Source organism: Canis lupus, chromosome 5 (assembly GCF_011100685.1).
Source record: "Canis lupus familiaris isolate Mischka breed German Shepherd chromosome 5, alternate assembly UU_Cfam_GSD_1.0, whole genome shotgun sequence".
Classification (NCBI taxonomy): domain Eukaryota; kingdom Metazoa; phylum Chordata; class Mammalia; order Carnivora; family Canidae; genus Canis; species Canis lupus.
In genome coordinates, this window is record NC_049226.1 from 53,118,571 (window position 1) to 53,132,988 (window position 14,418).

At 40.5% G+C, this 14,418-nt stretch overlaps 1 protein-coding gene across 2 annotated transcripts in view; it reads left to right on the plus strand.

The window, feature by feature from the left end:
- FYB2 (FYN binding protein 2) overlaps positions 1 to 14,418 on the plus strand; it is a 123,774-nt gene that overhangs the window by 75,614 nt on the left and 33,742 nt on the right. For both annotated transcript variants that reach the window (XM_038537418.1, XM_038537417.1), the window contains exons 6-9: positions 203 to 237; positions 2,677 to 2,708; positions 6,220 to 6,319; positions 9,221 to 9,380. In XM_038537418.1, coding sequence (XP_038393346.1) covers positions 203 to 237; positions 2,677 to 2,708; positions 6,220 to 6,319; positions 9,221 to 9,380 — 327 coding nt within the window. The remainder of the gene's footprint in view (positions 1 to 202; positions 238 to 2,676; positions 2,709 to 6,219; positions 6,320 to 9,220; positions 9,381 to 14,418) is intronic.

Genomic DNA, 14,418 nt, shown 5'->3' on the forward strand with positions numbered 1-14,418 from the left:
GAAACCCCCAGAGAGATGAAAGCCAGGATCAGTGACCCGAGAATTCCCCCAAACCACACACACAAAGCCTCACATAGATCCATGCTCTGAAGGTTGAGAAAACTGAATTATGCAGCCCTTCATAATTGCTTGAATCCTGGGTGCTGTAAGAAACGGGTGAATAAACTGTCTTTGATATGATTCTTTTTCATATTTATTTTAGCAACTTATGAAGTTGAAATTGAAGAACCTCAAAAGGTACTGTTTCCTCTTTTTACCAACTTTATAACTACAGCAGGTATACAGAATTGACTGTAGTTTCTTTTACGAGCAAAGAGAAAGGTCTTTCTTTGTTTTTGGTTCCTATCCTCCCCAACCCCTCACCCCCTATTCCTGAGGCTTTTCCAAGACTCCAGCTGCTAAGACTCTGTAGCCTGTAATAACAGAGATAGAAGAGGTGGTGTGGGGGGAGGGAGAAGCTGGTCCTAATCCATTCCCGGCCCCTTATCTATGGCGGCCAGCATCAACTAGCCTTTAATAACGGTCCCTTCAGAGACAGGAGTGCTGTGACACAAGCCAAATTTGTATATTCTGCGCTTTCATAAGAATGGCCAGCCCTCTGAAGGCACATTTTCTGGCTCCTGGTGGGCACAGTGCTAGGTGCCACTTTGGAGCAACTTGATTAGGGCCCAAACAGAGTCCCTGCTGGCCTCAATCCCAGCTCCTGCCTGTGTGATCTTGAACCTCCATTTCTTCACCTGTAAAATAGAGATAATAGAAGTTGCCCACTTCTGAGGTCATTGTGGGAACGAGAGTAAGGTAAATTCAGGTAGACAGTTTGACAGTAAATGCCCGCATCTCTTCCAACATTTTACCTCTCTGAGCTCCAGTTGTGTCTTCTGTAGAATGGTGTATTCTTCACAAGGGCAGGAAGTATATGCCCTGTGGTTACCACATCTGCTGTAGTAGATGCTCAATAAATAAGGGAGTTTACACCTGTTTCACTGAATTGCTGAGAGAACTCAAAGTAGGTAAGCTCCTAGTACAGCACCTGGCACACAGTAGGTGCTTACCTCATGTTGTAATGGGTCAATTAAGGTTAGTCTTCTCTCCCGAGGTTCACTTAATCAAGATCTTTCATCTTCCTGCTTGTTTTCTTACCCCTATTGGAAACGCCCATTCATTTCTGTATACACTTTCTAGCTTGAAAGCTATAAATGATTATTCTTATTAATGAGAGTAGAAACATTCCATTAAAATGGTTCAATTATCTGGCAACATCTCCAAATAATAAACCTTTCTGCACAAGTGAACTCTGTAAATAACTAGAGTTTATCCGATTCAAGAGAAAAAAAAGCATGAAAGTATTTTTAACTTTTTTTCTAAGATTTATTTATTAGAGAGAGAGAGAGTCTTAAGCAGACTCCCTGCTGAGTGCAGAACCCAAACACAGCACTCAATCCCAGGACCCTGAGATCACAACTTGAGCTGAATCCAAGAGTCAGACACTTAGCTGACTGTGCCACCCAGGAACCCCATATTTTTAACTTTTAAATCTTAATTTTCAGATGTCTATTGCATTCATCTCAGTATTCTTGTCTGGGTCTTACCCTGTCTTGATGACATGGAATCCTCTGGAACATAACAGACTGAGTGGGTACAGTTCATGCTCTTCTTTATGTGATGCTCTTAGCCCTTTGTTAGGTGTTAGGAGCTAGTTGTTTTTCCACCAAGGCCCCACAAGTCTGTTTGTAGTCACTGCTGTCTGTTCTCCGACAGTTATTATCTCTTTGTCAACATCTTTGTGTCTAGCGGGGAGTCTTTCACATGGAAGAGCATCACTTGTACAAAAGTGGAAGCACTTAATCCTCAGTGTTCCCCAGTGATCTAGTATCACTGCTTCCATTTTACAGGTGAGAACTGGAGGCTCAGGGAGGTTAAACCTGTAAATAATATAGTAGAGGTCCATCTGACTTATCATTCTACCCCAGCTGCCACCAGTTTCTTAGAATTATATGGAAAATAAAAACCAGTAGTCCCTGAATGAAAGCTGGCAGGGCTTTCCTCAAAGGAGGGCAAATGAGCTAATAGACTGGTCTTGGTGGCAGCATTTTCAAGGCTTAGGCTATTTTCTGTTTTCTTCAGCATTTTTATCTAGATTCAAAATAATGAATGAATCAGATCTATATGAAGACTGAATAAATGAGCCATGTTGTGGTCACTGGAACATAATCTTAACAGTGCCAAATCTAGATCATATGAGAGCTGATTTCAGATCAGAGGGTGCATGACCAGAAAGGGAGACTTCCTAGCATGACTGATACACTTGTGTTACCCCTTCTGCCCACAGAAACATTACTCCAATATCACAAGCACATATTTTCCCAAATGATTGGAAAGCTTTCATTCTACAGATGCATTCCTGGAAAAACATGCGGAGGACAATTCTTCTAAGTCAGTTTATACATTGCCTCTGGCATGTACTATAACTTTGGGAATTCTTGTTTTCCTTTCACACTGACTTCAGCTCCACTGGCCAGGATTCCTAGAATTTTCTGTTGTCAGTGTCCACTTTGCTCTGTCCTGAGACCTCACCTGCTTTGTCTTTTGGTCAAGTCTCTAATGATCTGTAATCACACAACAAAGGCATGGTTTGGATTAGTTTATGAAAATGACCATTTCCATCTTTCATTTCAGCCGTGGAAGAGTGGTCTCTACCCAGAATTTAGGTGAGTTTTATCTTCAAATAAAGCATCGATCTAACCACTGACCCCCCTGATGGCTTGTTTTTCTCAATGGGCCAGCTATGCTTGCAGAAACTGACTCAGGTCAGCCTCCCCAGCACCTCATAAGGTACCTGGTACAGAGAAAGTACTCACGTGTCCTGCCTTGTTCTAGCCCACATCACACTCATCAGTAAACACTTAACTGAGTCTCCAACATGTGCCAGCCTCTTGCTAATCACTGGGGCAGTAGCAGTGATGGGGACCTGGCCACTAGCCCCAGGGACTCCTGGACTGTGGGAATCACACAAATAGGCATATAACCATCATGTGATTCCCAAAGAACTTAGTTTCCAAAATGTACCATGCTGTTCCAAGTTTCTGTGCCTTTGCTCCCTTAATTCATTAATTCACCCAACTGAATGATCTGGCGAACACCTACTGACCATCAAACATCCCCACCTGTAAGAAGCCTTCCTAATTCCTCTCCTTCAAAGAGAAGTATCCAGTCCCTTTTCTGTAAGGGTACACCGTTTGCACTAACATCATCGTGTGTCATTTGTTTGCTAACATGCCAGTTCCTCCTTATTCTCCTCCCCCTTTTGCCACCTTGTCTGTGAGTTCCTTGTGAGGAGGGCCTGTGTTTTCTTGTTCTTGGTATTCCTGATGCCTCTCATACTTCTAGGTCCAGCGCAGGGCCTTGGTAAGGGCCATGCTCTTACCCGGCTTTTCAGAGTCTGTGTCTACCATTCTTTCCCTGGAGTTATTTCTAATGCATTAGAGTAATCATGGTTGGTGAGGTATGGAGAAGCAAGTATCAAAGCTCCCTTGCTAAGGCAAAAAATACAAGCATTGGATCATGGGGGAAGCCTGTTTCATTTCTCTCCTTCAGTCCTGGCCTGCTTCTATTTATGTTCCCCATAATTACCCTCTAGCATGGTGCTGAGCAATTGGTAGACACATATCAAATGATTAATTCAATGATTCTTGAGTTTTTACTCTGTTCAGTTGCTACTAGATTCTAAGGCACATAAATGGAGAGAATATATTCTCTGCCCTTGGTTCAAGATGGGCATGGAAGCCAGAATGGTTGGGGGTAAGAGGCTATATGGAGGGGCAAATGACCATATAAGTAAAAAGTTAAAATATAATATAATCACTGCTAAATAGTTATAGAAGCAGAGATGAGGCTCTGTGCATGATTTCTTGAAGAGTTGACAACTGAGTTCAATCTAGAAAGACCTGTAGGAATTGGCCAGGTGAAAATGTCAGAATGTATGTTCCAGGCACAAGAAAAAGTGTGAGCAAAGACAGTGTTCAACACTGAGGTTTGTCTAGAACTCCACAAACAAGGATCATGCCTTGGGAGCAGCAGGAACAAAGCCAGGGGAGTATGCAGAACTGGATCCAGGCCTGCACTCCCTAATTTACCATTTAGACCAGTCCTGTCCAATGGGACTATAAGGCAAACCACTGGCGTTATTTAAAATTTTTCTAGTAGCCATTTGTTAAAAAGTAAAAAGAAACAGGTAAAATTAATTATAATGCATTTTATTTATCCCAGTACATCCAAAATATTATCATTTTGACATGTAATCCATATAATAACTATTACTTAAAGTATTTCATAATCCTTTTTTCATAACAAGTCTTCAAGATCCAAATATTTTTTATACTTACAGCTCAATTTGGACCTGATACATTTCAAATGTACAATAGCTACACATGGACAGCACAGATTTAGACTTTATACTATAGGTCAGGGGAAGCCACAAGAGTTTCAAAGCAGAAATAACATACTCCATTCCCTCATGGTATTCCTAGGAGTCACCATATTGAATTTTTAAAAAGATTTTATTTATTTATTTATTCATGAGAGACACACAGGGAAAGAGAGGCAGAGATATAGGCAGAGGGAAAAGCAAGTTCCCTGTGGGGAGCCTGTTGTGGGACTTGATCCCAGGACCCTGGAATTAAGACCTGAATAGGAGGCAGATGTGAGCCACCCAGGTGCCCCACAATACTGAATTTAATTTTATAATTATTTATGGAGATCCAGCTATGTCGAGACTACCAGACAAGAACTGAGGGGCAAAATGGATTACCAAGGGCATATACATCAACAAGGCAGCTAATGTTTTAGGAGAAATACGAACAATGTGCAATGAGAACCTAAGAATTGGGTAATTCTAACACAGCAAATGCTTCAATGAAGAAAAGGACACCAACAATTATTGTGGGTCCACTATGTGCTCTGAACAATACTAGGCTTTCAGCATTTTACTCACATCTCAATTCTCATGGCAACCATTGAGATTCGCATTGTGACCTTTCATTTATAAAATGAGAAAATTCGATTTTTTAGAAAGGCTAATCTTAGACTTGTGGGAAGAGGTATGTATAGTGGGCTCCCTCACAGCCCCCAATCATCACGAAACTGCATATGGCCTTAACAGTGGGCACAGTGCTCAGTAATTAGATGAATGAATGAAACTCCTCAAAACTCTCTCCATTGTCTTTCAGAACATTACTATCTCTGGTGTTTTTCCTCCCTTGATGACATCCTTTTCTGAGTTTCTTTGAGGTCTCTTCTTTTTCTGCCTTCCACATAAATGTGGTTGTCAATCTAGTTCAGTATGCCAGAAGCAGAAGTTCTCATTTGGGTGTTGATGTTCCTTAGCATTCTTTCCTTGGTCCTTGGGTTTTTCATGACACTGTCTACCTTGCCCCTTCAGTGCAGCTGCTGTCTGTACACTGGTGCACAGAAATCATTCATCTCCTTAAGGAAGGCTGGCTGAGTACTACTCTGTGCCAGGCACTGTGCTATATTGCTGCTGCAGTTTACACGGTGTTAGTGCTGGAGATACATATAGAAATAGCAGAGCTCTGCCTCTTTAAATTTGATTGTTAGTTTACAAGGCAAAGTGGAGGAACTGAAGGCAGATCCATAGACAGTGCTTTGTAATGCAAGATAGAAGGATAAAGTATTGGGGCAGCAGGCAAGAAGGTATGACTGGGAGAATCAGGGAAGGATTCTTGGAAGTAAGACAATTCAGACAAATTGAGAAGGGTATTGTGTTCCCCACAATAAAAGATGCAGGAGGCATGTCTGTAAGGGGAAATAGCAAAGAAAAAGGAGGAGTTGCTTGAGCTAGGATGGTAGGTTTGGAGAATATGAGAGTCTAGAGCAAAAGTGGAGGAAAGGAGCAGAAGAAGATGGGGTTGGAAAGAAAGGTTGCGGCCAGATCACAATGAGCTTATGTTTTATCCTATAGGCAATGAGGAGTTCCTAGGAGATTTTAAGCAGGGATTCATTCTGACATTAATTGGGGCAGGTAGAAACTCAGCAAATTTATCTAATGAGTGACCTGATCCTCATCTTAGAAGAAGCTGGGGAGAAAAAGGGTATTATTCATGTCGTTCATTTTTTCCATTCATTTCGTTTGGTATTGGGTGGTACCCTATGACCTAAACGGTCTAACCCTCACTTTTCCCTTTATGTCTCTTCACATCTAAGCTCTAAACATGAAGATGAAGATAAAAAGAAGGAAAAAGAACCATGTGGATTGGAACCTCGAAAACCAAAGAAGGATCTACCTTCAAGCCATCTTTTCAAGGTATTGGTGTTCTAGGGTTCCAGGCCAAACAGTCCAGTTGAGGCATGTCATAGGAGTAGTGCATGGAGTGACTGTTTAGTGGCTGAGACACAGCTCTCCAGAGAAAGTCAGAAGATGCAGTGGGTCTTGGGTGTTTTATCAAAGAAATGAACTTGATAGTAACACTGAGCTCTAGCTTCAGGGTTTTTACTTACTGGCCATGAAGCAGGCCTTAGGAGTAGGGCTGGGACTAATGTGAGTTCAGCAAGGCATTCAGGGGGTGAAACATAGGCACTCATTTGGGTGCCGTGCCCTGCAATTAAACTACCCTGGAGGGAGGGCCTCCTTAAGGTATGTGCTCAGAGGTCCTGGTTAGGAGAATGACTTACTTTCTGAGCTCAGTCATTTCATCTGTAAGAGAAAAATAAATAATCCCTACCCAGTTACCATCCTCAGTTCCACCCTGATTCTATTCTCATTTGTGATGATAAAATGAAGTAATGTATGTGAAAATGCTTTGTAAACCATAAGATACTGTAAAAATGAAGTACACTGTTAATTATGACTTATTAGTAAATACTGTATCTGTGTGCGTATTCATATCCAATTGACACTATCCCTTTCAAAACAGAGTGGTCAGAGGCTTAAATGGTTGATACCACCAGCACTGCTACTAATGCTCAGAATATTCTAAAAACCTATTTGAGAAGTGCCTATCTTATAATATCAGGTTGTTCCAGTTCCATCTGTAGGGCTTGAGTAAGTCAAACAGCTTGTTGGTGGCATGGGCCTGAACTGGTGTGTAAGCCCAAAGGCCAGGCTGGACCAGGTTGTGTGTTTATAGAATATCACGAAGCAGCATAATTCAAGGAAGAAGTAAGTCGCTAATTATGAAAGACAAGGACCAGAGTTAGGGAAGCGGCATTGCATACTGAGTCCAGAGGGAAGGCAAGGACATAAGTGGGCAATGAGGCCAGAGATCAGAAAGGGGTTAATCAGGAGCATGAGAAAAACAACAGGGGACCATGGTTAGGGATACTGACCATGAAAGAGCAAAAGTGGGGGATATGCTCTTTATCAATGCTGGCCATTTGACAAGAGCCAGGTCAAGCTACCACTGAAGGGACATATTTCTGCTTTTATGGAGTGGATTTGAGTTTTGGAAATTGTTAAAACTTACTTGGACTATGTTAGATAAATGTGGGTGGTATAGCTGGGCAGTGCGATTTGTGGTCAGATATAAATGGTAAGTCAGTTAACTACAGAATCTCCTGTGGTTCAAACTGATCCTAGAAAGCATTCCCAAGGACAGCCCAAGGGGAACCTATGTACCATTTTATTAGGTGCCACAGTGAAGGAAGGCAGTCACTGCACTTATGTGAAACTCTGACTTATCACTGTCATTTTTCCCCATTAAAAATTTCACTCTTGGCTATGTGACTTAAAAGAGTGCCCCTCCTTATATTCTCCTTTTAGTTTGCCCAGATCCCACCAAGGACTCAGGAAATCTCATACTTTATATCTGCTAAGTACTTCAGCTTTTCCAAGTACTTTCAGATGTATTGTCATAGTCAACCCTCCTGCCCACTTGCGGTCGGAAGGACAGTAATCTCCTCTCCCATTGTCATCTGATAAATGGCCAGAAAGCCTGTAATTCTTCTTGATTCCCAATGTCTATTCCTGGCAATCCATCCAGATCTTTCTGAAATGCACATCTAACTCAGATTGCTGCCTGGGGCTCAGTGAGGCCCACACTGAATCTTGCACAAAAGACCCTGCATTACTCAGCCTCATTCTGTTATATCTTCTCATCTCATCTTTTTTCCCTGCTTCTTCCACTCTTCCCTCAGCATCAGCCTTCACATACCTGTCTGAGGACGCTAATATTGCTCCCGATACCCGTGCCTTTGCTCGTGCTGATTTGTCCTCCCGGTACTCTTTTACCCCCTCAGTCAATCTCTTATTTACATTTCTTTTTTTTTATTTTTTTATTTTTTAAATCTATGATAGTCACAGAGAGAGAGAGAGAGAGAGAGAGGCAGAGACATAGAGGGAGAAGCAGGCTCTAGGCACCGGGAGCCTGACGTGGGACTCAATCCCGGGTCTCCAGGATCGCGCCCTGGGCCAAAGGCAGGCGCTAAACCGCTGCACCACCCAGGGATCCCCCTCTTATTTACATTTCAAAATACTCTTTAATAAGACCTACTGTGGAAGTCTTTCTCCACCCTGTCTCCCAGCCAAGAGAACTGACCTCCCCTCCTCTGTTTCTGTCTCAGTGAACAATACAATTGCAAATAGCACTTGCCACATTGTACCTGAATGTTTGTGTGTATTGTCTCCAAGATCAGTGTGTAGGCCACTGCGCCCATGGCTTCTCTGTAACTCCAGAACCCAGCATTAGTGTTTGACAAACACTGCAGTGGGGAAATGAGGAGGAACAGAAGAATGGCAGGAGGAAAGATGAAATGTGAGGCAAAAGAACACAGCATCCCTTGGTGGTCAAGAGCACGGGTTCAAGTCCTACCCTGGTAGACTACTAGCTGTGAGACCAGAGTATTTGAAGACCAATTATTTCACCTTTCTAAAGTCCTTATTATGTGGACTAATGATATTTTCCTAATGGGGTGTCATGGATATTAGGTGAGATAAGATACATGAAAAGTCTGCTCTGTAGTCAGTGCTTGGTTATATCCTGGCTGCCTCCTTTGGGGCTGCCTCTGTGCTGGGTGTTCTGTGGCCATTCAGAAATGAGCAAAAGACGTGGTCTGCATCCTTGTGAAACTTAGTCTAGGGAGACTGTGTTCAGTACCATAATAAATTGTTATGCGTGAGGAATAACTGATTGAAGAACAGTGCAAGTAAGTGGCCAACGGAGCAGGTAAGTCAGAGATCTACAGCAATCTCCCTGTTGAATATGTTTAGGAGGCTGCCTGTGGAGGGATGCTGGGAAGAAACCAGGTGATGAAAGTCCAGAGAGGCAACATGAACATGCTGCCCAGAAAGCAGGACCCTGTGAGCCACATTGTCCAGACAAAGGCCTGCCCCCAAGACCCGAAGCTGGCCAGGCACTCCCTAGGCCACTGTAAGTTGCATTTCTTCCTGGTTCTCTTCACCATCACCAAATTATTTTAAAGTTGTGCATGTCCAGGATTTTAGTTTATTTTATAAATACTTATTGAACATTTATTATGTACCAGGAAACTTGCCCTAGTGTGAGGCAGTCATGCAGTCATGGAAAGAGCACTGGATTTAGAAGTAGAAGACCAGAATTCAAATCTAAGCTCTAATACTTAGTAGCCATGTAAGAAATAACTTCATATCCCTTCAGCTCCATTTCTTCATTTATAAAAGGGGTTCATGTGTTAGACTTCATAGGGGTTTTGTGAGGCACAAATCTGACAGTATGTCACAAGTAGATCCTCAACAAACATTTACTCCTTTCTTTGTATATCTACCGGCTTCTGTTGATTTTTGTAGGCCAAGATAATTGACACACTGATGATATGTATGATATGATATAGTATGATATCATTAGTTTACTTTATTTAGGTTGTATTTACCTTCGTGTTAGTCAAGACTCTTGATTACAGGTAATGGTAATCGTATCATATTGTGTTAAGCAAAAAGAGGAGTCTCACTTCAAGGAAAGTCTGGCCATGGCTAGATCCAGGTACACAAGTAATAACACAAAGACTCAATTTTATTTCTTCTATTCCTGGCTTTTCCCTCTCTGGCTTGGCATCAACTTTCAGACAAACCCAACCCTTTTGGAGGCAAGATGGCATCCAGCAGTAACAAGCTTATACTCTATCCTCTTAGGAACACCTGAGGAAAACTAGAAATTGTTACCTTCTCAATAGTTAAGAGAAAAGGCCCAGATCTGAGTCTTATTGGGTCTGATTGGGTCACATGTTACCTCTGAACCAGTCATTCTGAGTGAGGGATATGATGCTCTGGAACTCAGCCTGTGTCATAAACTCACCCCTGGAACTGGGGGGCAGAGTAGCTTCTACCAAAACTACATGACATCAGATTGAAGGATTTCCAAAGCAAAAGGAAAGGGCTGTTATCAGGGGAAAAAGTAGATATTAGGTAGACAAAGAAAATAGATATCCACCCCAACCCATTAAACCATAGCAAACCATTGACATTTCACATGTTACAAAACAGTTATGAGAAGAATAAATACTCAGTGGTCATAAGATGGACTTGGGGCCCCTTAAAATCCACCTCTGGGCTAGTTGGCCACATCCTTGCCTCACAAGTATTCCCTGAATACTTTGCTGTATTCTGCATGTCCTATGTCAAGTGTTTAAATACCTCTATAATTTTGCTTGATCTGTCTGGAATTCTCACCTGATGATGTCCTAGGTATCCTTTAAGATCTATCTCAGGAGGTACCTGGGTGGCTCAGTTGGTTGAGCATCTGCCTTTAGCTCAGATCATGATCCCACAGTCCTAGGATTGAGCTCTGCATCCAGCTCTCTGCTCAGCAGCGAGTCAACTTCTCCCTCTCCATTTCCCTCTATGATCTTTCTGGCTCTCACTATCTCTCAAATAAATAAAATCTATGTCAGAAGTCACTTCTTCTGAGGCCTCCCTTACCTCAGTCCATCCTTCTCTTTCCTGCTCTCCAGAGACCACAATTCCTCACTTCTTTCTGCTTCCATGGCACTGAAACAACTGAGTGACCACATCTCCATATAGGTCAAGCATTTCTGGGACCCAGGACCACCATATACTAATCCCATAATCTTAGGAAACTTACAGATTTTCATGTGCAAATGGGGTTAATACTATTTATTTTCCAGGGCTATTTGTCAGTCAATACAGATAAAGTGTTTAGTTCATGTGCTCAATAACTTAGTTCTCTTCATTTATTTTCTTCTCTAAATTATAGGATGCCTAACATAATACATGGGGTACATGTTTGTCTCCCGTGGTATACAATGAGCACCATGAGATCAGAGACCATTTGGTATTTTTCTCTGTATTTCTGCAACCTGGTACATGTCTGGCACACTGGAGATCTCCCAACAAAACTTTGTTAAAGGAATAAAAGAATAAATCCAACATCAGTGAGACTATGGTAGATTTGAGAATATGAATAATTCTCATGACTAAGAAAAGTAAAGAGTAAATTTTTGGAAAATGAAGTATCACAAACTGATGTAAAAAGAAATCATCCATATACTCATAGGAACCAGGAATCCTGGAAGGTGAGTGTCAGAGCTACTCCCATCCTAAGGGCTTTTACTGAGCTCTGAATCTCTTGAGTTCCTGTTTTGACTATGTGATGTGCAGAGGACAGGAGCTATGTCCCAGGGCCTGCCCCAAGTGAGCTTATAATAGGAGACTCCTGTATAAAGCCAGGACCTCAAAGGATATGTCCACACAGAATGAATAAGACTGTGCCTATAATTAAAAATACTGTACTGTATACTTACAGATTTATTATAAAATGGGTAGATCTCAAGTGTTTATTCTGAGATAAATTTTTTTTTCAAAAATAAATGTAAAAAGGGTGGCAAAAGATATTTTCTGATATTAATGATGCACGAGAAAGCATAGAAATAGCATAAAACTTTTTAAAAATGCCTTAAATTGAGAAATAGGTAGACTTAACTTGGAGTATAGAAAAAAATGGAAGTGAGAGGAAGACTAGTTGAAGTGAATAAAAGAGTTACAGGAGAGCCCCGAATATGGGGCTGAAAGCTATTTTCATGTAATTATGTACTGTCCATGAGAGTCACTATAGATTTGAGGATTATGCCATGAAAAAAATAGTCCAAAGAGGATTATTCTGAGTAATCTGTACATACTGCTAAAACACAAAGGGAGTTGCTGAGTCCATTAATACTTCTTTGCAGTACTTGTTTGAGTAGCACAAAATGCTTAATCAAGGAGAGTGGGCATGAAAATTGAAAGTTTTGAGGAGAAAAATATAATAGAGTGTCTTTCTATACTCCTTCTATGCAAATAGGCCTCTTAAAAAAATGAATGAAGTAAAAGTATCACTTCTTTTGGTCGGAAACAAAAAATTAACAAAACATAAATCCCAGTAAGCACAAGGAGACTTGTCCATTTTGACCCTGGTGCTGGGTGAAGGAAAAAAAAAAAGATTACCATAAACTGATATGCAAACCAAGTAGCAGTTCAAAGTCCCACTACTATGTGTGTGGTCCAAAAGAAGTTCAGTGTAATCTAATGTGGTATCAGCTTGGTAGCCCTCCCAGACAACTGCCTGAAGTAAACAAACTCCTCTTTGATGGAAGCAACTTCTATTTCAGGTTTCAAATAATTCTACAACATATACTTTTAAAAATTAACAGTTCATAGACAAAAATTACTAAACACAAGCAAACAAGTCACAGTGACTGGAAACCAGCAGAACAGATGCTAGGGGCCAGTCTGCAAGATATTACAGATTCTAGAATTATTAAAAACAAAACATATATTAATATATTTTAAAAATTAAAAAAATATGAACAAGGAATAAACATTTTTGAAAAAGATAGTTTGGTAAATTGATATGGAAATGTGGTGAATAAATTATACATCAGATTAGATACAGGTGAGGACTCCTGGGTGGCTCAGTGATTGGGTGCCTGCCTTTGGCTCAGGTCATGATCCCAGGGTCCTAGGATTGAGTTCTGCCATCAGGTTCCCTGCATGGAGCCTGCTTCTCTCTCTACCTATGTCTCTGCCTCTCTCTCTGTGTCTCTCATGAACAGATAAATAAAATATCTTTTAAAAACTAGACACAGGTGAAGAAATTAAGGAACAAGAAGATAAATCTAGAGAAATTATCCAAAATATATTTCACACGGGAAATGATAGGAAAGAAGGGAATGAGAGGATAAGAATCCTCAAGGATAATTGGAGAAATCTTAACTACAAAAGGACCATGGAAAGAGTGGGAAGGAGGAAAAAATAAAGAGGTAATTCCTGATAATTTTTGAGAATTGTTGAAAGATAACAATGTGTAGATCCAGAAGCCCCAAAGTTCTCAAGCAAGCTAAAGAAAAGAACTTCACACCTAGTTATATCTTAAAGAAATGGAATAATATTGAAGAATAAGAGAAAATCTTAAAATACCTTAAAAGCAGACAAAGGAAAAAGCCAGTCATCCAGAAAGAAATAAGCTGATTGCTGAGTTCTCAAAAATAAGAGTGTGCAATTTGAACACAATGCTACTGAAAGATATTGAATGTCTATCCAGAATTGTATAACTAGTGAAAATGTATGTCAGGGATGAAGGAAAAATTATATTTTTAGACAAAGTGAGAGACTTTAATCACCAAATAAAACCTCCTAACAGAGATTCTAAAGCATATATTTCAGAAAGAAAGAAAGAAGATAATCCCTTGCATAACTTTAGATGCAAGAAAGTATCAACTGAATAAAACAACACAGCTAACTTGGGAGATGAAAAAAATATTGAGGATTAATAGCATATATTCTGGGAAGGCAACTCAAAACATTTTAAAGTTTTTAACTATAGCAAGTAATTTATACTAGCTTTAAAAGAGAGTAGCTAGGATGTATTCATCAAAAGATAACAGTGAAAAGACAAGGCACAGAGTGAGAGAAGTTATTTGATTTATATATATTTTTGACAAAGGACTCATATATGGAATACATAAATCTTCCATAAATATCACTGTATCCAGAAAATATAAAATAGAAATCAGAAAAAAAAATTAGAGGAATTGAGAAAAATTTTTTTTTTGAGAAAATACTTAAACAGGTACTTCATTCAAGATTTTCAAAAAGCAAATACATTATGGAAGAGCTGTTCACCTTCATTAAGTTTCTGGGAAATGCAAATGAAACCTACAATGTGAGACACCTAGGTGGCTCAGTGGTTGAGCATCTACCTTTGGCTCAGGTGGTGATCTCGGGGTCTTGGGATCGAGTCCCACATCAGGCTTCCCACAGGGAGCCTGCTTCTCCCTCTGCCTATGTCTCTGCCTCTCTCTGTGTGTCTCTCATGAAATAGATAAAATCTTAAAAAGAAAACAAAAAGAAGAAAAGAAAAGAAACCTACAATGTGATATCACTACACTCCCACCCAAACAGCTAAAATAAAAACCACTAAAAATATCAAGTCTTAGTGA